This window comes from Nematolebias whitei, chromosome 5 (assembly GCF_014905685.2).
Source record: "Nematolebias whitei isolate Nwh7 chromosome 5, NemWhi1, whole genome shotgun sequence".
NCBI classification, from domain to species: Eukaryota; Metazoa; Chordata; class Actinopteri; order Cyprinodontiformes; family Rivulidae; genus Nematolebias; species Nematolebias whitei.
The window spans coordinates 39,262,182-39,289,992 of NC_056502.1; the positions used below are offsets into that span (position 1 = coordinate 39,262,182).

The 27,811-nt window shown below is 39.6% G+C and overlaps 1 protein-coding gene across 1 annotated transcript in view; it reads left to right on the forward strand.

The window, feature by feature from the left end:
- The window catches only part of LOC119409551 (nuclear factor of activated T-cells, cytoplasmic 1), a 160,398-nt gene that overhangs the window by 3,360 nt on the left and 129,227 nt on the right, over window positions 1-27,811 (forward strand). Inside the window, exons 2-6 of the mRNA XM_037676449.1 lie at window positions 464-1,565; window positions 4,491-4,650; window positions 16,411-16,613; window positions 21,849-22,021; window positions 22,991-23,131. Of these exons, the coding sequence (XP_037532377.1) occupies window positions 464-1,565; window positions 4,491-4,650; window positions 16,411-16,613; window positions 21,849-22,021; window positions 22,991-23,131 (1,779 nt within the window). The remainder of the gene's footprint in view (window positions 1-463; window positions 1,566-4,490; window positions 4,651-16,410; window positions 16,614-21,848; window positions 22,022-22,990; window positions 23,132-27,811) is intronic.

Consider the following 27,811-nt stretch of genomic DNA (forward strand, 5'->3'; position numbering starts at 1 on the left):
ATATATATATATATATATATATATATATATACTTTGTATATATATATTTTTTTCCACCATAAACTAGTCAGTCTTTTAAAGTTATCAAAGTCTGAAATTAAAAATATCAAATTTAAATGCCTTAAAAAAAAATCTCCTTAAGGGCCTTAAGTTTTTAAATACAGTACTACCATATTATCTTCTCTGGTTCAGATCACAATTTATTTTTATTTTTTTTAAAGAAAAATGCACCAATTTTCTCCCTCCGTAAAATTACAAACAAAAAAAAGGAAAAAAACTTTTTTTGATTTAAAAGAAAAAAAAAAAAAAAAAAAAAACCTGAGATTGACCAAGAGCTTTCACCAGTTTTATTTTTTTTATTTTTGGATCCTGCCCCACTGTTGGACACCCAAGTATTAAGGATAATTAGAAGTAGATTTCAGCTACAAATGCTAACTATATATTTTGAACTTCTGTTTTTCAGATGCGTACAACTACACACCGAACGTCAGCCTGGCCGTTCCTCTTGGTATGGGCAATCCCTGTCTGCCCACTCAGTACCACACCCTACAGTCTAGCCCAGTCATCTCAGTTTCCTCTTGTCACCATACAGGCTACGGCCTTCAAAATGACAACCATCCAGTGTCTGATTATTACCTGCCACAAGGCTTGAGACCCAACGGTGCTCCAGCCCTGGAAAGCCCCCGTATAGAGATCACTGCCTACAGCCAGTACCCAGAAAATGAGGTGGAAGAGAGCAGCGGTGAGGATCACATCATCAAACGAGGTGTCAACTCCATTGTCACACTGACACTGCCTAATGCTGATGGGTACCGTGATCCCAGCTGTCTAAGCCCTGCCAGCAGCATGTCTTCACGCAGCTGTAACTCAGATGCCTCATCGTATGAGTCTGGCTTCTACAACTATGACAATTCACCACAGAACTCCCCTTGGCAGTCTCCCTGTGTTTCTCCCCGAGGTTCTTCCTCACTTCTGTCATGTCCACATGCAGTCGGTCCAGCAGCAGGCTCCCCTCACCATTCGCCCTCCACTTCCCCTCAAATAGAAGCAGTGGCAGAGGAGGCCTGGCTGGCCCAATCTCGTGGATCTAGGCCAAATTCCCCCTCCTGCGCTGGAGGTGGTGGAGGGAACAGCGGGGGCATGGGGAAGAGAAAGTACAGTTTTAATGGCTCCTCCTACCATCAGACACCCTGCTCACCTATTCAGTCACCCACCCCTTCTCCACACGGCTCCCCCAGAGTCAGCGTCACTGATGAGAACTGGCTCGCCAACACCAACCAGTACACCAACTCTGCCATTGTGGCCGCCATCAATGCCCTAACCACAGATGGGGTGATAGACATGGGGGAAGGAATTCCAATGAAGACGCGGAAGACCATGCTGGACCTCACCCACTCCATGAGCTTGAAGGTGGAACCTGGTGGTGAGGATCTGGGACCAGATGGGGAGATTTGTCATGAGGATTATCCCTCATGCCTGGGACTGAAGAAGGAGAACTACAGTGGAGGGTTTCTGGATGTGCCCCAACATCCGTTCTCCTGGCCTAAACCCAAGCCTTACCTCAGGTATGTTGAGCTGCTCCAAGTCCCGCTGTGTCAAAAGCTTAAAAAGCTTAAAGGTTGTATTTCACTGGACTGCTGCTGTTGGAGACTAGCTGCTACTCAAAAGTAGGAGAAAATAGAAACGTTTCTGATTTCTGCCTCACTGATTTAGGAATGTTTGTGACCTGTGAGCCATGCAAATGTGTTTTGAGAGGATAGTGCTCTTTAACATCACGATCTGTTCTTGTGCCCAGTGTATGAAAAACTCTAGGCCATGTAAATTATTTAGTTGCCCACATCCGCCTGCTTTGTACTTTGTACTAACCTTAACAACTGCCTATGATTTACTCCACTAGAGACTACTTTTGAAATGAGCAATTACATTTGGAACAGTTTATTAAGTATACTATAATTTGTCACCTCAGGTTTTAGTCTTTATTGTTGACTAATCTTCCTGTACAAGTGTCAAAGTACAGCTCTAGCAATTACAGAAACTAAACCGAGAATGTTTTGAGACTAGTTTGAGACAATTGCAAAATGTTTGTGACTATTTTGAGAAAAAAAAAGTTGCGCTATTTTTTTGAGCATGCTCAAGTGAGTCTAAGTCTGCAAGCCTTTATGAATCAGGTGAGGAAACTGATCTCCTGCAAACATTTTGGGACATTTTTGAGATTTTAATGTTGCCATCTAGCCACTATCAGTCTCATGAATTACTGCCTTAAATCTAATAATCCCGTATCAAAGTCCAAAATATGTAGACACAGTGGTAAAAATAAATATATAAACAAATAAATAAAATAAAACAGCACCCTTGTTCATTCTGACAATGGTTAAATTTACCATCTGCAGTTTTTTTCCATTAAACAAACTTTTATTTATATTTTGGCTAGAAGTACTTCTAGATATAACATCTAAGACCCCCCACCCCCACCGTATCAAGCTCAAGTTCCCACCCATGCATAAAACAACTGTTTTGCCTCTTCTCATTTACTTCTCACATAGAATTTGTAACCCAGTCTATATGTACCTGTTTTATTCCAACCATATACACGTTTTAATTAGCATAAGTTTGCCTTATTATTTTATTGTATTTTTGTGTCCAGATTTTGTTTTGGTTATTTTCCTATAAGGATAAGGCTTATTTTTATCTTTGAAGATCATATCAATAAATAGAGTAGCAAAGGCATAGGCTCCTCAGAAAAACAAGCTTTCTTTGAAGATCCAAACAATTCCATAAATCAAAATTTGCACCAAAGAGTTGCTCAGCATGTGTGAGCTACTGTTACTATTCCAACCCACACAGATGTATACTCTGACTCAAATGCTTCAGATTTTTTTGACAATAGGTAAGCATTTTTATTTCTTTCTTTTTTATTGCTTCGTGGAATTTCTGTCCAATCCCAAAACACACCTTCCTGTTGGAAATCAAGTGTTTGATTAAGATAGTGAGCAGCAGGAAGTAATGGTGATGTGCCTGCCTGAAGGGGAAGCAGTCTGTTAGTTAATCAGACGGCTCACTGCATTGGCTCGTCGCGCCGTTAGCCCATCTTTTTCTTTGTGTAGCTAAGGTGATGTCATTCGCTGACTGGCCAGATAAAGCCCTGTGGGGGGAAACCAGTTTGTTTTGGGTCAACAAACAGCCCACAAGTTTAACAACGATGCCAAAGATTGGTTTCAGTCATGCCACCTTTCAGGTCAGAGGTTTGAGTTTACCAGGCATCCGGTGCCGAGAAATATTGTCCTGCACATGTTTGTTTTGGTTTAGATATCTCTTCAGCGTTCACGTGGGAATCTCTGAGACTCCATCTGGAGAACAATGATGTTGAGGGATGCCAGCTGCAGCTCTGAGATATCATACTCGAAGACATGGGTGTGCTGCTTCTTTGTCTGTCCCATTAAAAACAAATGGGGCAGTGTTTGAAAATCTCACAGCTATCAATTTGCATCAAAGTGCCAGTAAACTTGAGATTTGTTTTTGTGTCCTACAAATGTTTTTCCTCCCACTGTCCCTTTCCTAACTCATCATGACAGTTCCTACCTGTCAACGTATGCTGTGAAACACACCGCTCCCAAACAATGATACTTGTTCATCTCTCATTTGGTGGTTGGATAGCCTAGCCGTTCCTCTCCCCAGTTACAATCTCAGCTCGTCCTGAGGGATCTGAAGGGGTTCCTAGGCCACAGAGCATACATACATTTTCCATCAAGTTCTGAATCTGCCTGTGGTCTCCGCTCAATGGGAGGTGCCTGGAAAACCTCTAAAGGGAGGTGCCCAGGAGTTTTCCTGATCAGATGACTGAGTCACCTCATATGACTCCTTTCAGTATGGAGGAGGCTCTATGCAAAGCTACTCCTGGATGATGGAGCTCATCATATTTTCTTGAAGACTGAGCCCTGACACTGAAAAGAGGAAGCTCATTCCAGATCTTTTTCTTTTCTTCATGATCCATACCTCATATAGATGAAGGTTAGAACATGGATGGACCAGTGAACCAAGAACTTTGCCTTTCAGTCCAGCTTGTTCTTTAACGTGGTGAGCCACAGTTAAGCCACAATCAGTGCCCCAATCTGACAGTTTATCTCTCACTCCATCCTCCAATCATTCATGAACAAGATACTCAGAACATGAACTTCTCTGATTGAAGAAAAAAAAAACTTATTCCTTACCCAAAGGGAATATTCCACCTTTGCCTAATTACCTCCTCAGTCTAAAGATTTTTGTCCTGCAATTGGTTAGATGATAAACTGCAATAAAATACCAAAGGATCAGGCCAGGCCAGCTGGATTACACCAAAGTGCTCCAGTCAGGGTTAGTTGCATTTACTTAAAAAAGGCACTTGGCGTTTTCTACAAACATTTTGATCAAGTTAAAAATACATTTATGAAAAGCAGAACTTGCATCTGATTTTCTTTTCATCTGACAACAATCATTGTTTCCTGTCTCTGCAGTCCATCTCTGCCAGCTCTCGACTGGCAGTTGCCATCTTGCTCCGGCCCTTACAACCTACAGATCAAGGTGCAGCCAAAGTCCCACCACAGAGCTCATTATGAGACAGAAGGAAGCCGAGGAGCCGTGAAGGCGCTGTCTGGAGGACACCCTGTTGTGCAGGTATGTCTACAATACAGTATGTTCAGGCAACTTATATCCTTTCACTGCCATCTTTAAGGCTCATTGTCTGTTCACCAGATGTCAAATGTAGCTCTGTGTTTGATAAACTCTGTAAGACATGTAAAAAAGAAAATCCAGTATGAGCAACAGAAGATTTTCCACTTTGATGCCATGAATGTTAGTGACTGCATGTGATCACAGTGTAAGTCATGGTGCATTTTATTAGTCTAAACTTGTGATACCGTTAAGCTATTATTATTATTATTATTATTTTAAGTGAAGCCTGTCAAGAGGATAGCACAATTCATATATTAAATAGCTGTTTAAATGGCTACAGGGTGAAGAAAAAAGTTTGACAGACAGAACTGATCACTTAAGACCAAAATGGACTTTTACCAAAAGCTTCACTCTCTTTGGAAGTTGGTCCACTTACCATATTGACAAGCTAAGAATGTTAGTTTGGGTAGACCAACCTCCAAAGTGAAATTTATCAGCTTAAAACAATTCTCATTTTCAAAATGTATTATTATTATTTTTTTACAATTGTTATTTTATAAATCCAACAAAGTTAAGTCAGGTCCTCTGGAGCAGTGGTTCCCAACCCTGGTCCCTGAGGAACACCATCCTGCATGTTTTAGCTGTTTCCCTGCTTCAGCACATGATTCAATGATTTTATTACGTCCTCAAGTTCTGCCGAAGCCTGTTTATCATCATATCATTCAAATCAGGTGTGTCAAAGCAGGGAAACAGCTGAAGTTATTTTATAAACCTTTACACCACTGTTCATTTTTACATTGCGTGGTCATTGCAGCAGACATTTCCTAAAATACTGGCTGGATATGGCCGAAACTGTACCAATAAAGCTACAACTAGCTGCTGCCGCTATTTTAAATGGCAAGTGATTTAGTAATTTTACATAAGCAACTGTGGAATATAAAAGAGATGACCATTTAAAGATTTATAAAATAGAAACTACTTGAATTTCTATAACATTTTAATGATTGGTGATGTTTTAATAGAGCAATCCACTACAGTGGTCTTAGCTGCGTTCAAACTAGCGATTAGCTCATTAGTTCTGTTGGACCTAAACTCAAAATGAGATTATTTAAACTGCTATGCAATAAATTATTTGTTCCTTTCTCTTTCACAAAACTCACTTTAAGATGCCTGAACTTGAAAAAAGGCCAAGATGACCTGTGCAAAATGATGTTTCATATTCATACAAACAATATTCAAGATCTCTGCAGAACTTCACATGTTTCTTGTGTCCTAAAATTAAACTACTGTAGATAAATTACAACACTATAAACGTCTGCAGCAGCAGCAGCACATTATGTTGACACAGTAGGCTTTATATTTTACCAGATGCTTATTTGTTAATGTTCCCTGAAGCTTACAGTCAGTGTGCTGTAATCCAGTAAAAGGTCACTCTGCCCAGTTGCAGTGCATGCTGACTCAATTAGTTTACAAGAGCACCATCGCCTCTCACTATTGTACTTGGCGAACACTCAAAGCGGACACGTCAGACTCACCAGCGGCACTGGACAGAGATTCTTTCTCTGCTACAGTCAACCTCCTGCGCTGACATCTGGGTTTACACAAGGTGGGGATTTAACGTTGCGCTTTTAAGGCCGTGGGCAAATTTGACTTTCACGCAGTTAATTCAATGTAAGGCTGCATTTATTTAACCAATCGTAAGGGTGTTTACAAAAGTTTTGTTGAACGTTGAACTAAACAATTTAAATTCATAAGTGTCATGCACTCTAAGTCTACCTTGTATCTTCAGGAAATGTCTGTATAGAGCAGCGGAGCAGAAGGTCGGTGGTCCAGCCGCGTCACACACTTGGCACTGCGTTAGCGTCACCTTGTAGCTGTTTTGTCAACAGATGTTGTCAGCACATCCTGGCCTACTCGGTGTCAAACGCACATGTCAGCTGTTGGCCAACATGGTGTTACAAACAGACTTTTCGATCTGCATGTTTCCTCTGTAACTAAGGCACATTATTCCCTTTTATTAAAAAAAAGAAAACTCTCTATATCGCCTCTGTCTGCTGCAGCGAGGTGACCGCACAGAGGAATCCCATGCACATTTGTGAGTGAGTGTGCATGTCTTTGTTTGCTGGTCTGTTAGAAAAGTTTCTCATGAACCATTGGACAAATTTTATTTAAACTCCCAGAAAGTACTAAATGAACAAATATCTGCAAATGATTAACTTTTGGAGTCAACCTGATTCAAGAAGGCCACTACAACTACTGAACCTTAGTAAACACAGAGATGTTTATAACTCAGCTTTACTGATATAGTGCTCAGACTCGGTGGGGTAGTCACTGAGATTCAAGTCCAAAATGTGCTTTGAGTATTAACAAATCTCTCAAGAGTTTCTGTTTAAGACCTTGGCGTCCGTCTATTAGCAAAATATCCCATGAATCACTGAAGAATTTTTAATAAACTTCCAAAAACGTAAGTATTAGAGGTACATCAAAAACTGATAATATATGTATTTTTAAATCAGCATGATTCAAGTTGATCTGTTTATCAACTTTAACACAAAAAATGACCATAACACATACACTTTTACAGATATTGAGCTAAATCCTGATGTAGTAGTAGTTGAGTCATTCACAACACATACTCCAAGTACATATTATACAGATATTTGTATAAAACTTTGACATGCAAAGGGATGGAAGATTTGCGGTCCATCAAGGAATGCTTACTTTGTTTAATGCTTATTTTGTGTGGATAGATCGAATTTCTACTTTACATGCTTCCAATTGTTAGTAAAGCTGTAACAAACAAAAATAATGACGCTGCTATGTCTTCACACCTTTTCCACATGCCTCACATTTTACTATTTCTTCTTGGTGGGTGGTAATTTATGTCTGTGACATTTTATATGCAGTCAGGTGGAGGATTTTGAAGGTTTTACAACACTGGGAGCCACTGCAAGTAAGGGCAGAAAAAATAAATCTTTTGAGATTAGGCAATCCTAAAGTACAAGTTACACTAATAAATCCAGAAGAAGAACATCTGTTGTATCTTTAGGAGTTTTAAAAGAATTTTAAGTACAAAAATTCTCTCTTAAATTTATTTCTTTTACTCTTTATCACTTTCTGTGTTCCTGTTCTGTTTTTCTTTGGTATAAAATAGTGTTATTATCTTTAAAAACAGGGCATGCAGGGGTCCCCAGTGCCCTGTAGTAATGAGTGGCAGGTGCTGGAAGTGGTGCAGTCAAGGAGAATGCGTCAATAATGATGCAGGGGCATGGGTGTAGGAAGCAGCTGAAGGAAGTGTGTATATGTGTGTGTGATTGTGTTGCTAAAGACTGGAGCATGAAGAAAAAAGGGGTAAGAATCACATGGCAGCTAGAACTCAACTTGGCTGCTGCTTAGAGATGTTCTGGATCTTGCTGATTAAGACCTGAGTAGCCCTACGTTTGTCTGAGCATGGTGGGTGGTGCAGCAGTAGTACTGCTATGAAGTCAGAATACTAGGGAACATCAGATGCCACCTCCTCCATTTCCATGCACCCTTTACTCCCTCTTTCTTCCTTCTCTTGGGAGCCTGAGGATGTCACTCCATGTGAACAGTTCATTCTTCAACCATCTCCCAAACCCACACCAGTAGGCCTCCCTCATGGCAAACCCCAGTCAACCACATCTCTATTGTTATTTTAGCTCACGCATGATCAGACACATGTGCTATGAGTGATGGTGACACGTGTGCTGGTAAGTAACACCAGGTGAAAAAACAGTGGGATATAGAGAATAAATGGAAGCACTGTTTCTGCACTGAATAGTAGACAGTCAAACCAAAAACCCTGCAAGAAACACAAAGCATTGTTGTGGTAACAGGTATTTCTCTAGAAACCACAGAAATGTTTTGCACCAATTTCATCTGACATTATTCTAAAGAGGAGCAGAATATCTAGGCCACCGTTCACCACACAGGATAGAAGGATTGTGGGATGGAAAGTCACCAGCCACACACTAGTGAAAAGCTCTCGTTTAGGGGTTACCTCAAGTCTGCTTCTTGCACCAATTCTTAATTCTTTCCCATCTAAATCTCACTTATTTACTCTGAACATATACTCTTTCCCTCAGTGCATCCCCTTCCTTTTGAAACAATTTTAACCACCTTTCTCAACATTGGTTCAATTTGTTTGAGGGGCCGTAGTACGGTGGCACAGTTGGTAGAGCTGCTGCCTCTCAACGAGAAGGTTGCCAGATCTTATCCTGTCCAAGGATCTTTCTGGGTGAAGTTTGCATGTTCTCTCCATGCATGAGTGAGTTTTCTCCAGGTACTCCAGTTTCCTCCCACAGACCAAAAACACGCATGTTAGGCTGACTGGTAACTCTAAATTGTCCCTAGGTGTGAGTGAGAGAGTGAATGGCTGTTTGTCTTGTTTTCTCTATGTGTCTCTGTGATGGTGTTGCGACCTGTCCAAGCGTCCCCCGCCTCTCACACAGTGATAGCTGGACATGGGCACCAGTGATCCCCACGACACAGAAAGGAAGAAGCAGGTAAAGCTAATGGATGAGTGAATGGATGTTTGTGGGACTCTTTTCAGACTGTTCCAGACAATACAATAATGAAGTGTTCAACCTGGTCTATTTTCCCTTGGACTACCACCATTGATTGCATGCTACTTCTTATTGAGAACTTTTGGGAGGAAGATTTTGGTATGGTATAAAAATGGGTTCAGTCAAACATATTGCAAAGGAACTCAAAATCACCCCTCTACATGTATCATGGTAAACTCTGCCAAGCCATTGGTAGGAGCTTCAACAACACCTGTGAAGTGTTATGTGCAGTGTGTACTTTTGCTTATCGTTCATGTATAGGATAATTACTGGCCTATAGGCTTCCTTTTCATACATACACTCTCTCATTAAATCTAAAGCACCAAGAGACTTGTAATTTCAGACGGATGTAGCCATCATTCCTATTAAAATGTGCATGACTTAATAACCATCTCTCCTGTTCAGCAACTATATGTAATGTGCAGCAAATTGGCCATAAGTTTTTGCCATAGCAACATGAAAGACCTCAGCAACTGTGCTGGGCTTTTAACATGTGTGGTTTCACCTTGGGATCCGGTGCCTACTGACTGCGTAATGTCTCAAAGAACAAGCCCACCTCCATCTACAGCAAACTATACAGTAGCAGCTAATTGCTCATTAAATCTACTGCTGCCTCTTGTTTGATATTCAAAAGGTTCAGTTTACCCTGTAGTGCTGTTAGAGCTTAGTCAGGGCTATTATTCATTGCCCAAAGGAGTATTTCTGCTTCGTCTCAAATTGTGGTTCTCCATTTGCATGCTTTCCCTTACAGTAGTATTGGGCTACCACTAATTACTGGTTAATAACACATGGAAAAAGTTGAGAGAGATGTGCATCGTTTTCACTGGTTTGAGGTGATAACCAGACAGCCCATGGATTTATGAGGCAAGACACGAGTGCTTAATGTTGTTATTGGATGGGCACAGCAGTCATCTATGCATCATCTTACTAAAACCCTATGTAGGTTTGGATGATATTGCTCATGGCAGGTTCTGCTGGTAACAAAGCCATTTTAATATGGATTTTGGACCCTCACTAGTCTAGACAAGGGCTTGTGCTTGAAATTCTGCCCTCAGTGACATAACACTAAATCATACATTTCAACAACTACTTTAGGGACTATAGAACTTTGGTTGCTAATAAAATGAGGCACATGTGGGCTCATGGAAATGAAGCAAGTTAAAGGATTGCATATGTTGACGTGCATATTTATTATTAGGTACAGGAGACACAACTATGATGATGGAGTAAAGTCTGGAAAGAGAAAAAAACTTGGATGGATCTACATTACTGGATACAGCAAAAACTTGCAGCATACATGTGTCAGCACTTGACATAAAAGGGAGGGTGATAAGACGACTGGAGGATGGCTGAATTTGCTTTTGTCTGCTTCTTCTCCCCTTAAAGCAGTTAACATACTCCCCACCCCGACCATCTCCCACCCCTTTAGTTTTCAGCACTCATCTTCACAATTCTCTGCGCCACGTGGACTTATGTGAGTCCTGACATTTCTCCAGGCAGTGGTGAAAGAAATCACTCCAGAGGGAGAGGAGGCAGCCCACAGCAGGCCTGTAGAGCGTATTCACAATCAATTTCCAGCCAGGACAGACACAGTTAATTTACCACGAGTCATTATTAAACGTAACATGTGCAAATACTTCATCTGAACCATTGAGGCCAGGTGCAGGCAGCATTTAAAATGTCATATTTAGTAAAAAAAAAATAATAATAATCTGCTACAGAGAACTGCTACTTATATGTTTTAGTTATAGTAGTTTTCATTTTGGTACCTTTTTCTCACTTTTTATCGCCCTTCCCATTATCCCAACTGACCCATGCAATACATTTAAAATTACGCAATTAATACAGCAGCTACCTAAATGCATTGCCTTAGCTACCACTAGTAAATTGTCCATTATTGGATCATAAATGGATCTTGAGTTGATACTGTACCTAAAGTTGGTAGTCAGACACAACTGCAGATCAAAAAGTTAGAATTTCAATTTGTTTTAGATGATCTCAAATTAAAAATGCAATGCATGTGCCAGATTGCTGCTGAAGGAAGAATATATCATCTGGTCAAAACTGGTGGTTTGTTTAATCCATTCTCCCAATCACCATCAGATACAAAAAAAAAAAAAAAAAAACTCTTAGGTCACAGGTGTGTATGTGAAGTGTTGTTCATTGGAACTAACCCTGTACTTAATCACTAACAGTTCTCATCAAGTTTCGTTCTTTATACTTGATTAAAAAGGAAGGGGCAGCGTGGTGGCGCAACTGGTAGAGCTGCTGCCTCTCAGCGAGCAGGTCCTTGGTTCAAACCCCGGTCCAGGGGCCTTTCTGGGTGGAGTTTGCATGTTCTCTCCGTGCATGTGTGGGTTTTCTCCGGGTACTCCGGTTTCCTCCCACAGACCAAAAACATGCATGTTAGGCTGATTGGTAACTCTAAATTGTCCCTAGGTGTGAGTGAGAGAGTGAATGGTTGTTTGTCTCGTTTGTCTCTATGTGGCCCTGTGATGGACTTGCGACCTGTCCAGGGTGTACCCCGCCCCTCGCACAATGATTGCTGGACATGGGCACCAGCGACCCCCGTGACCAAAATGGAATAAGCGGGTAAAGAAAATGGATGGATGGATGGATAAAAAGGAAGGTTTTGCGGTGTGTAATTGACTCAGGGAGCTTAGCAGAAGTATAGACTGAGGGGGTCAAGGAGCACATGTGCAAAAAAAATTGAGGGAGTCCATTCAGAGGTACTAGACCACCTTCACATGCTGGTGGGTATTGTCACCAAGAGGAATACCTGACCTCATTAATCACTTCCTCTCTCCCATGAGGTCATGAGGTTTTGAGGGACTATACCAACATCACTGCACTTAACCACAAGACGAGAGAAGAGATAAGCCACCCCATTATTGCCATACCTAGTCTTCCCAACTCTACTCTGTCTTGTGGGCCTCTATACAGCCATGTGGCAGCTGAGGTAATGGTTGGAGGTCACAGGGAAACCAAATTTAAAATAATCTACCGAGACAAAAGCGACAGACGACACAACTTTGTAGTTAGCTCCCTGAGTTTTATTAAATCAAAAGGTAACGTCATGCATTTCAACACTTTGGTGTTCCAAATTTGTAATTTGTGTTTCCATTATGGCCCTCCCTCAAGACAATGCACAAGTAACTGGTAGCATGTGTGTCTATGGCTAATTACTTCTGGTGACACTATAAGTAAAATATAACAAGGGAAGCAGGGTCTGCTGGTGAGATCACCACATAGATGAAGTGGCCTCTAGGGATGCCAAGACTTCAAGAAGCTCCTGACCTCGGCCTAGCTCACTGATGACTAGCATGTGTGACTAGCTCATGGTATGAGACAGCTGCTAGAGACACTAGTGCAAGCTGAATGGAGAATTTGTTGGAAGTGTAGATGATTGACAGCTTCAGCTTTACCACTCCCAATGCCCTCCTTTATATCTGAATCAAAAAGCAACATCAGAAAACTACTGTTTCTTAGATTATTGAAGCATATGGATATATACTTGACTTAAGTGACTGGCCATACTTCATTTTAATGCAAGATGATTATTTCTCAAATTTACTATATTGTACCTGGGTAAAAAGAGCAAACTGAATTCTGACTTGCCTCATTTTTAAAATATGTGTCTTTAAATATGGACAGTAAACATTGTATCTTCATGTCAGACAGCAGACAGTTTTTATCATCCAGACAATTTTTTTCTCAACCTAGAGGCATTACGTGTCTATGGTTTTGTAGTGCTAATTTCCTAAGACCATCAGTGACAGCTCCCCAGTCGTTACGCTTCGTTGCAACCCCATCCCTGCTTGCCCTCTCAAAGATAATTATAAACCCATTAATCAGATTGTGTCATAGGCTACATGTGGTCTGCATTTTCTTGTATGAGTCAGTCTCTTAGATAAACAACTGGGGGGTGTGGGGTTATTCCATTTTTACCAGTGTTTTTACTCGATGGGAAGCCCAGAGAAAATTGGTCTAAAGTAATGTGCTAGTGTATGCTGGAGTAATTGACCAATTTGTGGGAGTGAGCCCTGGCTCTTGAGTAACTGATCTCCCACAGCAGAAGTCACCAGTGGTCTGGTAGCCACCTCTGTGGATCAGTGGAGGTCCCAGCTGACCGGTTATTCTCCTCCATTTTCAGGTGTGATAAACCACATAGATTTTGTAGTTTCTTTATGGCATTTTGGTTGGGAGAGATTTTTAAGTCTACACAACCATCCAATCCTATTGCTAACTTATATATGACAAATATACGACAAACTTTGCGCTGAAGACAGAAAGTGTTACCTCTGATATTTTACGACTCAGTTTTACCCAAAACCACTTCGTTATCGAAATCTTTTTTTTTTTAGATATTCCTAAGTACGATCTGTCTTTTAAAACATTACACAACTTGAAGGGAAAAAAAAAAAATATGTATTCAAATTTTGGAGTCATTGCAACAAAGTAACTTTTTCTAACTATGATTCTCTAAAACATTGTCAGAATCTAAGATTTGCATTTGCCTCATACCTCTAACGGCCACTTATAAGTTTTTTTTACAGTTCAACTGACCTCCTGAATGATTGTATTTTTTAAACTGTGCATAGCCATGAAGTTTTTCTACACTTTTTGTTAAGATTTGATATTTTTATTAGTTTAGCAGTAGCAGATGAAGGTTTTATAGAGGAAGTGGTAGTTGTTTGAAGTTGCAGCTCTGATACAGGAGTCACTTTCATCACAGTGGGACACAGTTTCTGAGCCTTAATGAAAATCGTAATGCATGTTCATAATGGGCCAAAGGCAAAGGTGCTGGACCATGATGCTTGTTGCACTTCATTAAGTATGCTTTTTTAAAAATTATTATTAACTGTTATATTTGGGGTTTATGTGTGTAGAATGACTGACTAAGCTAATTTTGTATGGCATTTTGAGACTTTGGCAACATGTATAGATATTATTTACCTCCAAATGTGGCTCTAACTCTGTCAGTTTTACAGATTTTGAGCTATAATTTTGTGTGTGTAGCTAAGAGTGATGCAACAATATCTGTCCTTTGGTAAAATACTTCACATACTACTGAACTGATATAATTGAAACTGTAAACATTCATTGGACGTGCATCTACCATACTAGTCACTTCAAGATGAAAGATAAATGACTTGACCCAACACAAAATAGCTAACAGTAAAAGTATCAGATGTGAAGTTATCATTTATGGTGAAAGTCATCCTTTACACATATTCTGAGCTTTGACACATCTTGTAAGATCTCACAATTTAGCATGAGACAGTGTGTAACAATATTTTCAAGATTTGACCAGAATTATTTAAATTCTGTCTCTTCTTAACATAGGATTATGTTAATTTAAACATCTAGCATAAAAAATGGTGTTTTAATCAAATTATTTTTATTGATTTTTGATTATTTTGAACATACAAACACAAAGGAGAACACAAAGTACAAAAAAAAAAAATAATTAAAAAAAAACTCCCACACCAGATAAATCACAGACACATAAATAAACTAAACAGGTATTGACAAGTTTTCTACATACAACATAAAAGGCTGACAAGTGTCCCAAAATCTTTTAACAGAACCCTTCAGGTATATCTGATTTTTTTTCCAAATGAATATGATACATCACCTCTCTTATCCAGTGAACATATGCTGGGGTGTGTGGATCCTTTCAGCTGCACAAAACCAGTCTTCTGGCCAGGAGAGAACCAAAATCAATCACATCCTCCTCGCACTTGCTGAAGGACGTCTCCACAGGGACCACCCTGAACAGTGAGATGAGTGGTGATGGGTGTACAGTTTTGTCACATATTTCAGAGAAGGTGTCAAAAATAGATTTCCAAAAGGTCTGCAGTTTGGGACAGGTCCAGAATGAATGCAGAAGTGTAGCTGGAGTTGCTTTACACTGATTACATGCGGGGTCCAGGTCGGCTTTGATCTAGGACAGCTTGTCGTTGGACCAGTGCAGCTGGTGCACCAACTTTAATTGAATTACATCATGTCTCAGACAGACTGAAGTAAAGTAAATGTTCTTAATGATATCCTGATGCATGCTCAATAATCCAGGTGGTAAAACCTAAAAAAGGTAAATCTGGTCCTCTGTTCTTAATGATCTTTCTCCAGATTGAGTCTGATATGGATTCCTTCAGGTCCGTTTCCCATTTTGGGAGTCCAAACTGGTCTCATGGTATGAGCAATGTATAGATCTTGCTGAGGGTCCTCTTGGTATCAAATCTGCATTCCAAAATCTCAGCCATAAAATACTTAGAGGGGTACAAAGAAAAACAATCAGAATTAGACCTGACAAAATGTCTCAGCTGCAGATATGTAAAAAACTGTGACTTGTGGATATTAGACTTCTGTACCAGCTGCTCAAAAGAGGCAAAACTACCAGCAACATAGAGGTCACACAGTGAATGTACTCCCCTCCCAAGATCCAGGTGTCAAAAGCTGTATCAGCTACTGAGGGCGTAAGCACTGAAAAACTGGGACTTGTGGATATTAAACTTCTGTACCAGCTGCTCAAGAGGCAAGTTTATTGTCAATATAGAGGTCACACAGTGAATGCACTCCCTTCAGGTCCCATGCATCAAAAGCTGCATCAGCTACTGAGGGAGTAAACGTGATTATTTGACACAGGTGCCAAAAACAGTAACTCTGTACAGTTAAATCCCCTCCTGAACTAATTCCAAATCTTAACCACCCAGATCACAATTGAGTAAAAAAAATTTCCCACTTTCCCAGTTACCATTTTCTTCTGTGAACACAACCTGTAAACACGCAGAAGTGTTTCCCAGTATAACATTTAATTTGATAATTTGCTTTTTTTTTTTTTTTTTGAGCTTATCTATGGCTTTATCAGGCGGTGAGTCAGTTTTAGAAGTTTCAGTTTGACTTCATCACTCCAGAGACTTCTACTTTCACATATATTCAGATTCACAAAAGTGAATTAAATTTGTTTGTAAGGGATGAAAACTAAGTTAAACGACAAATACTATTGAAATAAATAAAAAAAACAACCAGACTATTTGCACAGCCCTTTAACGCATTTGAGTATCACTAGCTGATTCTTATTTAATCTCTATTTCCTAAATGAGAGGCTGCCTTGGCTGAGGGTCTTAAAACCTTGATGTTGCCTCTCACCTGGGTTTCTTTGTTCTCCTGCTAGCTTTATGGTTACATGGAAAGCGAGCCACTCACCCTGCAGCTGTTCATTGGGACCGCAGACGATCGCCTCCTGCGACCACATGCCTTCTACCAGGTCCACCGTATCACAGGCAAAACCGTCTCCACCGCCAGCCATGAAGTCATGCAGTCCAACACCAAAATCCTGGAGATCCCTCTGCTGCCTGAAAACAACATGAGGGCTATGTGAGTGCTCTGATCCTCCACGTGTTGACTTTTTATCTGTTTTTGTTTCTTTTTCAGAAGTTTTCAAGTGTACACAAATGATATTTTTATATTTTGTAGCAGGCTTGTGACAGGATATTTGATGAAATGCAACATACATTTGACCTTTCACCCTTACAAACTTCAGAGTTTGAGGGAATTTGTTTTGTTGTGTTCATACAGTTCATGGGTCATAATGACTGATTAGATGGCATGACTTTACAGACGCAACATATTGGTCCACCAGTATAATGTTATTGTCACATTCAGACTGACCAAAATACCAGCGAGACAAACAACGATTATGAGCAACTGCTAAAAATTAATAACAATTTATATTTTTATTGTAGCCTCTGACATTTTCTGAGTTTTTCCTTTCCACTGTTGCCACTGTGCTTGCTCAGGATGGGAGACTGCAATGAAGCCAAGATTCATCTTGTCTGCTGGATTCCTTAGATAGAGAACTTTACTAATTGGCTTTTATGTGTGTGAATGTTCCTGTAAAGTGCCCTGAGACAACTTTGTTGTGATTTGGCGCTATATAAATAAACTGAATAGAATTGAATAGATATAAATGGACTGTACTTACAGCAATTTTCTATCTTATCAAAACACTCAACGCTCTTTACAATACAATCTGTGCTCTCATTTAACCATTCATACAGCACTCTACTATAACTTTACAAAGACTAATCAGAGCTTTAGATCACATTCATACACTGATGGGACACACATCAGAGGCAATAAGGCGTTCAGTGTCTTGCCCAGGGACACTTCGGCATGTGACTGCTGGTGGAATCAAACCTCCAACTCTAACCACTCAGCCACAGCTGCCCCAATGTAAAAAAATTGAAAATGAAAACTCCAAAAAGATTCAGCAGTAGCTTGAAAATACAGTTTGTGTCTTTTTTTTAACCAAAGTTATTTAAATCTAAAACAGTTCTTGTAAAAATATTACTGGTATAGCTATGTCTTAACATAAAGAAATGGATCTGTAGAGGGGTTAATAACTATTAATAAACATTTATCACCAGTCGTAGCTTGCTTTTTGAATTATTTCAATTTGAAAAGATTCAAATTCAAGTCAGATTGATGGGATTATGGCTAGTCAGAGTGGAACTGAGACCAAACTGGATTTATTCTGTCTTAAAACAGCTTAAATCTCCAGACTGTATTATCAGTTTAAATGAATACTAGTTTAAATATCACAATGCATCAGCCATTTTCACAGTTTGGTTACTTCTGCAACAATATTTTGATTTTCCTGATGGAAGCTCCCAGTTTGTACTGGATGTGCTACAGCTAGCAGCTGCTGCTGCCACTATTTGAGTCTCCAAATAACCAAATAATTCAACAGAGATAATTGTTTACTATGAAACTGGTGGTGACGTAAAGGATTGTAAATAGCATTCATATGAGCTGCTATGAAAAGTTTGAGATTATAGTTTGAAAATGGCTGCAATCCACTTTAGTCTAAACCAGTAATATATCATCAGTCCTTTTGGATATAAACTTTATTTCTCCAAACTGGGACCATTCAAAAATCTTTCTACCATATGTAATATAATTGTTAGTAACCTTTTCACAGAATCCCATTTAGAAAGATGTGTGCTATTGCTTTAAGAACCCTGAGTTAGTTTATTAAAGAACACTTGAACCCTTAGAAAGCCTAAAAAAGTGTGGAAAGTAAAACAAACTCTTATTGTGAAGTCATCCTGTTTTAGATAATTCAACTGAACCAGTGAGCACATTTGTTTGAATCTCCGGGTTGAATAGTAGGTGCTTAGAATAAAACAAAAAATAATATGTTAACTCTAATTTATTTGTGTTTCATCATTAAAATGTGTTGAACTCATTAATTTCTTAGCCTGAGGCAGCGAGCTTGTCCTCCTCAGCCTCTCTCCAGACTGGTAGTGATCTGAGGGGCTGAACTCGTAGTCTCTGTCCTGGGGTTTCTTTCAGACCAAGTTCTTGGACTTGGGCCCAGAACTCTATGTTAGTCTCCGAGCATTACATAAGGTCATACAATACTTTACGCTTTTATTTAATACTTTGACATTTTAGTTTTGTTCCAATGAGTTTACAGAGATATTTAAATGATACATAAACAGCCCCGAGTGTATGAATGGTTTTATCGTTTATCTTGCTCTACCGTCACATTCCCAACACAACCACAACGTTCTTTTTATTGTGTCGTATTCATTCACGGGGACTGCTTACATTTCTGAAGCAGAGTGTCTTCTAAGGTTTTCTTTTTAAACCTCTCCCGAAAAGGAAGTGTTTTTTTTCCTCATCTTTGTCGTTAGTGCTGATTTAAAGCAGAGGAGTGAAGGTTCCCTTCTTATTTCCTTTGATGATCTTAACAGACAAAGATGAAAACAAAATCTTAACTGTCTCTCCAGTGAGATATAAAACAGCCACCTTGATAAGAGGTCTCATTTACTTTCTGTGTGAGATGAAGAAAATCAAAACTGCACTCACTTTTTTTCCTTCTCTTATTTTTAAATTAAACTCATCTTATACAAATAATTTAACTGAACCCAAACTACCTCATAAAATCCATACAGTAATTTAACCCTTCTGGGAGAATGTCCTTCGGAGAGATGAAACAAAGCTGGAGGGTTTTTTTATGGCGACAAGTCCTATCAGTTCTGTTTATGGAGTCAAAAATGATACAAAGAAAAGAACCCTGTACCTACAGTGCATCATGGAGGAAGCTTGGTTCTCTTCTGGGGCTGCTTTGCTTCATCTGGCACAGGGTGTCCTGAATCTGTGCATGGTGCAATTACATTTCAATTCAATTCAATTCAGTTTATTGATTCAGTGCCAGTAACAACGGAAGTTGCAGGGCACTGAGACTACCAAGACTATCTCAAGAATACCAAGGCATTCTTAAGGGACATGTGCTGCCCAGTGTCAAAAGGTTTGGTTAAGGTGCTGGACATGGTTTGTCTGACAGGATAATGACCTAAAGCTCACAGTGAAAAACACCCAAGAATGGTTAAAAAAAACAAATATTGGACTATTCTGAAGTGGCATTCCTGATTCAATTCAATTCATTTTATTTATACAGCGCCAAGTCACGACAGAAGTCGTCGCAGGGCACTGAACAGAAACATTCATACATAAAAATAATAATTTAACATTATTTATCTGAGGAGCAGACTGCTTTGAGTTTAACTTCATCTTGAGCAAACATGAAGGCGACAGTGGAAAGAAAAAACTCCCTCATGAGGAAGAAACCTCCAGCAGAACCAGCTCAGGACAAGTGGCCATCTGCTTTGACCGGCTGGGTTTGGTAGGAACAGGAAGGAGGAATAGATACACAATGGCAGGTCAAGAATCACGTGTTAAGACAGAAATAGTATCAAATGAAAACTATTCAGTTTTAACAATTCATTTAAGGAAATGAGGTCAGTTTGTCCTCTAGTAGTCTAAACTTAAAGCAGCATAACAAGCCGACCCTAACTATAGGATTTATCAAAAAGGAAAGTCTTGATCCTAGTTTTAAAACTGGACAATGTGTCAGCCTCATGGACAGAAACTGGAAGTTGATTTCACAAGAGAGGAGCCTGATAACTGAAAGATCTTCCTCCCATTCTGCTTTTGGAAACGCTAGGAACCGCGAGTAAGCCTGCAGTCTGAGAGCAAAGTGCTCTGTTAGGAAAATATGGAATAATAAGATCTCAAATATAAGATGGAGCTAGGTTGTTGAGAGCTTTGTAGGTTAGAAGTAAGATTTAGAATTCAATTCTGGATTTGACAGGGAGCCAATGGAGAGAAGCTAAAACTGGAGAAATATGATCTCTCCCATTAACTCCAGTTAAGACTCTGGCAGCAGCATTTTGGATCAACTGAAGATTTTTTAAAGACGTATTTGAACACCCAGATAATAAACCATTGCAATAGTCCAGTCTAGACGTGAAAAATGCATGGACCAGTTTTTCTGCATCATTTTTAGATGAGATGTTTCTAATCTTTTTGATATTACTCAGGTGGAAGAAGACAGTTCTAGTAACGTTTTTAATGTGGGGGATAAAAGACATGTCCTGATCAAAAATAACACCAAGATTTTTAACATTAGAGCTGGAGGACAGATTAATGCCATCTTAGGAGGGTGAAAAACTGAAAAATGTGTTCCTAAGATGCTCTCAATCTTGTTGTGGATGTGTGGAAGGAGCTGAAACAGCAAGTCTGGAGAAACAATACTTTAAACCAAAGACAGCTGGAGCCAAGTGCATAGGTGCAGAATTCTCAGAGAGAGTAAGATAAATCACTTTTTTCTTTCGGCTGCTCCCTTCTTCAGGGGTCGCCTCAGCGAACTAACTCGCACACAGACCTGGGGAGTGTTTTTACACCAAATGCCCTTCATGACGCAACCACAGACCACCGAGCTACCACAGCCCTCTGTGTGGAGCAGAGATCCATCTAGGGTGCCCGGGGGAGCAGATGGTGGGGGGTAAGGGTCTTGCTCAGAGTGGAGCAAATGAGGGTGGAGGCAGGTGTGGGTGTTTCACCTTTCCCACCTACGTTTTGATGTTGTCAGTACAGGGAGTTGAATCGGCGTCCTTCCGATCACAGGCCCACCTTCTCTAACCTCTGTGCCACCGCTCCCCCTAGTAAGAGAAATCACTTGATCGCATCAAACAGTTAAGCAACCACATACATGTATTATGTGAAGGGTTCCCTCCTTTTTGCCGTCCTCCATGTTTAGTCATTGTTCTAAAATATCAAAGTTAAGAAATGAATAAAGAAAAAACATTGATATATTCCAGGACAAGTGCCCAAAACTTTACCATGTAAAATGACTTAAATGCCAAACCAAATCCCATTTGTTTTCACTCACTTTTATCAGCCACACTAGTTTTATTTAAATTCGTGAAGGACCGTGCATGCACGTTTTTCCCCCTTTTCTACCAAATAGAAGGAAAGAAACTTTAGCCGTATACCTCCCAAATTGTAAAATGAAATAAATAAAGAAAGACAGCTTAGGGAAGGCTACACGTGGCAATGATTAACAGCAGTTTAAACCCAAAATGCATTTAGTGAATGGTCTGAAAGGACAAAGAAGGGTTCATATTGTCTTACAAAAAAGGGGTTTTAATTGGACGTTCTGTTGGGGGGGCGAGGGGCTTGTTAGGTAGGTTGTGTTGTTTATAAATTTGGGTCATTTTATAACACAATAAACAGTGTTTTTGTTTATTTTCCTAATCCTAGAATTGATTGTGCTGGAATCCTGAAGCTGCGCAATTCAGACATTGAGCTACGTAAAGGAGAAACAGACATTGGACGGAAAAACACTCGTGTGAGGTTGGTGTTTCGCATCCACATCAACCAGCCCAACGACAGGACGGTGTCGCTACAGGTTGCTTCAAACCCCATTGAATGCTGTAAGTGTGAGACATTAACAAACACAAAATCCATCTTTTTTTTCTTGGCTTTCAACTTGAACTTAAAAATGAAACCTATTGTTGTAATCTAATAAAACAAGCTACCACTTTATTACCTGCTGGACTAAATTCAATACTTCTGGAGAAAATAAAGTTTACATAATAAAAGTGGTTAGACTTGGCAATAGATGGACTATATATGATGTTAAACATGTGTTGTCTTTCTTGAATTCAAAATTTAAGACTGAAGGCACAAGTTATTGTGGTAAAAGCTCATTTTTAGCACGGATTCCACAAACGGCCTTTTGCCAGCCCTGGTTGTTGGCATGTCTGAATGGGTTCATTGAAAGAAACTCCTGATTCTTTATTCTTTTACTTTTGTGCAAAAGTGTGATGCTATATGCACCCAAGGAAATTATAATGAAAGCAAGACGAAGCTGGCGTTATAGTCTTAGTTTGGAAGTCAAAGTTAACCAGAGCTGGTTCATCAAAACTATTTTTTATCCTGTTAAAAATCTCATAAATGTACATTGTTGGATGGAATCACTAACTGTGTGATAAGTATTCATTGTAAATGTCTGGCTCTAAGTCCTGATACCATTTTCAATGGTCAAAGGTGACCAGGTTGCCTCAGTTCAACAAAAGCAGAGACAGGTGGTTGGCTGCAGGCTGCATGATGGAAACAATGACCAAAGATCTGACCATGAACTTGTTTTTTTTCAGTCTTATTTCTTGTTTAATGTCATTTTTAAAGCAGCTGTTGGCTGAGAGGCTTATAACTAGGAGTCATGAAATCATCATAATAAATTTGATAAGCCTGCTTTCATAATCAAAAGCTGCTGTTTCACTGATTGTGTCATGGCCACGTTCTTTTTGAAGCAGATTGTGATCAGCGAGCGTGTTCATGTGAATTTGCACTCGGCGTTGAAAGGTGCGTATGTTTATGTGTGTGCGTGTCTCTGTCTGTAGCTCAGCGCTCAGCTCAAGAGCTTCCCTTGGTGGAGAAGCAGAGCGTGAACAGTTACCCTGCCACTGGAGGCAAAATGATGCTTCTCACTGGCCTCAACTTCCTCCCTGAGTCCAAGGTGGTGTTCGTGGAAAAGGCTCAAGGTAAAGTGCAGTGAAACCTTATCAGAATGTGTTCACAGCGTTTTCACGTCTCCACATCTTTTTCTTCCTCACTTGTGCTTTCTTAGAATTTCTTCCTGTCAAAATAGAGCAAGACCTGCCAGCAAGCCACATGTGGTGCGCATTAGACCACTATATTTTTTAACCAAAGCGTATTTACATTTGCTGAAGTTTCCATTGCCTGTTCTTTGGTGCTTGCCACAAGTAAAGGAATGAATCACAACCATCATATGTGCAATATCTCTTTTTCTCACTTTCCTTCACTCCCTGGCTGTCCCGTCTTCCCTTACTGGCCTGTTTGGATAGCTAACCTTCTCAATCATCGACTTTTGGTAGTCCTCTCTTCTATGAAAATTACCTTGGTTACTGTGACAGCCAATATTTAGAGCTCCTATTCATTTTATTTGTCTGTGTGCTTTCTCCCTGTGTGGGTGTCAGAAAGACACACATCAAGTTTGCACAATGACTGATAATAATGATAATTTATTTAACTGCAACCACAGAAATCTAGATAAAAAAGGTTGAGGGGTATTCTTTCACTGCATTGTAACATGTAATTTGACAAGCTGTTTGTTGTGTTTATTTTTGACAAAATTACTAATCGAATGCAACTTAAATAGGTCTTCGTGCTATTCCTCCTTCAGTATGAAGGCAATTATGCTGCTACGCTCAGTACTTACAAAATAGGTTTACCATGTTTTTTTACTCATCCTCAAGTCACTCTCCTGCACCTACCCCACACTCTATACGTCACTCTACAGTATATGTTGCCAAGACAATGGCACCTAGGCCCTGCACTGGCATGAATCCATCGGACTGCATCACGATGTAGCTGTACACTAGAAGCTCACGCCTCACTAGCATGATGCTACCACCATGTGTGGTCATGATTCTAGCCTAGGCAATATGCCACCATGTGTAATCCTACTTAAAATTCTCCATGTAGAAGCCAAGCCAGGAAGTTTTGTGCTCACTCAAAACCTTCATGGTGTATCTGGTAGAAAGGGAAGCCCAATTAGTTCTTGATATGCCACTTAAGACCACTTAAATCCTGCACAACCTTGCTGGCTAATATCGTTTTTTTTCACGTCATCATGAGGTTCTCTGTGAAGGGGACCTTAGACATTAAAATATAAAACATCAAAACCACGCCATATGATGGATAAAATTGTTCAGAGTTGTGGGAAACCATTCTTTGAAATCTGTATGGACCTTTTGGAAGCACAGCCCTCCACAAAAACCAAAACGAAGGTTCAGTCTTGCTTGAAAGAAACAATCATTAAAGCAACAATTGTGCAATCTTTGCACCATTTCTCCACCAAGTAACATAACTTTGCATTTGCAAAAGTGAATAACTTTAGTCAGAAACAAATAAACAACAACTTTGAGATTGCTGCTCCAAATCAGCATTTTTAAAAAGATTTATCTAAACAAGTATATAAAACAATTAAAACTGGGGGTTACATTTCCAACTTGAGTCCAGGAGATGTGAAGGGGTCATAATAATTCGCAGGAAAGGAGAGACAAAGGCAGCATAAACGTTAAGTAAGTAATAATTGTACTGGAAATTGAGCCAAAACTTGAGAAATAAACAGTTAGTTTAACTAAAACCTACTTATAAGAGAGAACTTACCTCAAAAGCAGACAAAAAAATTGCATTCCTTCTAAAACAAGCAGTAATCTCCACAAAAAGTCCCCCCTTGTACTTACCCAGCTTCCATGATGGGCAGCCCAAACATATCTCCAAAAAGTAGGCAAATCTTAATTACGAGAAGCACAAACAACACAACAATCAACATCAAATGCAAATGACAAATGCAAAACAATAATATGAGGTACCCAACAAAGTTAAGTCAGGTCCTCTGGACGGTTTCATGTTGTTGAAATGTTTCGTCTTTCATCCAAAAGACTTCATCAGTAGTTCACAACCAGTTTGCTGGTGCTCAGGTGGTTTCTGTCCTCTCATTTAAGTCGGCGGAGCCTCATGCTCGGACTGAAGAAGTCTTTTGGATGGAAGATGAAATGTTTCAACAAAAAGAAACCATCCAGAGGACCTGACTTAACTTTGTTTGGATATTTCTACCTGGATTATTGCACATGAGCGTTGATGTTTTGAACCACTTTGGCCATGACTGCTTCAAACAAGTTGGCGGGCGAGAAGGCGGACTACAGAAACCATCTGAGCACCATCAAACTTGTTGATCCACCATGAGAAGGTGCTATTTATAAGACTGAGTTTGTTGTGGTTCCTTGAATTGATCGTCTTTAGGATGAAAGACGAAACGTTTAAACAAAAAGAAACCGTCCAGAGGACCTGAATTGACTTTGTTGGATTTTTCTACCTGGATTATTGAGCATGAATCAGGATAGGGTATTAACCTTCCTGGATTTAGTCATTTGGACTTAGTCATGGAAGGAGATCCCTTGGCGAGGAGAGTTCATACATATCCCCATTCCCCCACACAGTTTGAGTCCCCCTTCTAAGTTGTGTTTCTCTTCTTTCACCCACTCTCCTTACCTCAGCACTGTTTCCTCTCTTCTCACTGTTCTCCCTCCATCATCTTTAGTTTTCCTTACCTCTATCCCCAATACCCGCTAAAGTCATTAGTCAATGTGGAATTTTGTTCTAGAGGGATCTCCCCACTTGATATTTTAGTGGTTTGTTTTCTGACTCAGTGTTGAGACGGGGAGGAAGAGACGGAGAAAAAGCTTATCTGCCTTCTACTAAGGCGACGGTTATGTAAACTTTAATGACCTACCACAGGGTCTCCTCAGTCAAAAGCCCATTACAGATGTGCCCACACACTTTCATTGTGTCTGCACAACAGGAACGCACACATCACTTGCTAACGGTAACTGTGAGCAATGATAAGTGAAGAGTAATCAATAAGCCCCGAGTAAACGTTGTTTCATAAAGGTCCGCCCTCATCAGATCTGTCTTATTGTTGATTTTGTACGAACCAAACTTGAACAATAAAAAAGAAAATCAGTAAAATGTTATTTTCCCCAGATTTATTCTTTAACTTTGGTTTATTTCCCTCTGGAAAAGTTCATGACTAAATATGTCCGTGAAAGAATTGCACCGCAGTAATTATTTCTCCCAGACATGTGACCCCCCCCCCCCCCCCACACACACACACACACACACACACACACACGAACAGCCCAAGTCTTTGGAAGGCACAAAACCAATCAGTGCTTTTGCCACAGCGATGACAGCCTTTACTGCTGCTGCCATCAAAAGTCAAAATGGCTGCTCAATTTCCAAAATTGACTCCAATAAACACCTTCCAGAAAGTTCCACAAAATCTAAGGAGTTGCAGACGGACTGGGGGAGACTCCGTCCAGTTCTTTCCTAATATAACGTGGAGTTGAAATGATCTAACGTGTGTCTGAGGAGGATCACAGACAATTCAAAAGCCTATTAGTGCAAATGGGATGACCAGAGTTCATAAATACATGCCTTTATTTACTGTAATAACCCTCGTTTGTGTTTTTTATGCTAGTACTTTTAATTAATGGCATTAACGTTTTAAGAAATCATTCCATTGACAGTTTGTGGTTAAAGGCATAGGATGTGTTATGCTTTTATTGCAATTATAAATCAACCAAAGTACACTGGCTTTATTTACAAAAACAAAAAGAAAAATTTAAACTTCTTCATTGATGAGACATTTCATAAAGTAATACACATTAAATAAAAACATATCATGTAAAATAAGTGGCTGTATAAATATTCATCCCTTTAAATAAACCACAATGATTCAGCTAAAGAAAAGACAAATGAAAAGATACAAAAATATTTCTAAGGCTCTAAACATCTCCAAGACTTCTATCAAATTCATCATCTAGAAATGGAACACGTGTAAATCTACCAAGAGCAGACTGTTGTAACAAACGGAGTGACTGTGCAGGAAGGAAAATGATGAGAGGGACCACCAAGACACCTGTGAGCTCTCAAGTTCTTCATCTGTCTACGCTTTGTGGGAGAGTATTAAACAAGTTCTGCCTATGATTTTATAAAAACATTAAGACACCTGAACACACCTGAGTCACATGGTTAATGACTTCAAACCCCAGTGCCGTGTGTCATTAGAAAAATATAAAATTGCATAAAACTTCTTGAGCTGTTGCTCTGTAACTGATTTTTTTCATTCATTCAAACTTTATTTAGACAGGTAAATGCCATTGAGCCTCGAGGACTCATTTACAAGAGAGACCTGATTTACCAGATTAAAGTTTACAAAGACGACAGGTCCAACAGCTCTAAGATCAATCAGAAGAAAAACAACCTAAAGAGAAACTCACCTTGAAGCAGTCTGCTTATCTACTTTAATTATAAAGCCTCAACATAATCAAACATTTTTTATTAAAAATGAAAAAGCCAAAACAAACCAACAATTGTATCTTTATCTGTACTCAGCCATCAATCAGTAAATGCTGACTTTTTATTTTTTGCTTCAAGACTTGATAAAAACTCTGTTAAAACTCACTTTAGTTCTGATCAACAACTCCTCCCCCTTTCTGCACATAGAACAATAAAATTAATCCTGCACTACAATAAACACTTTAATGTTTTCACATTAAAACATTTCACACATTAGACATTTCACACGTCTGCACCTGACCTGTTTAGAACTTAATTGCTGGTATTTTTATATT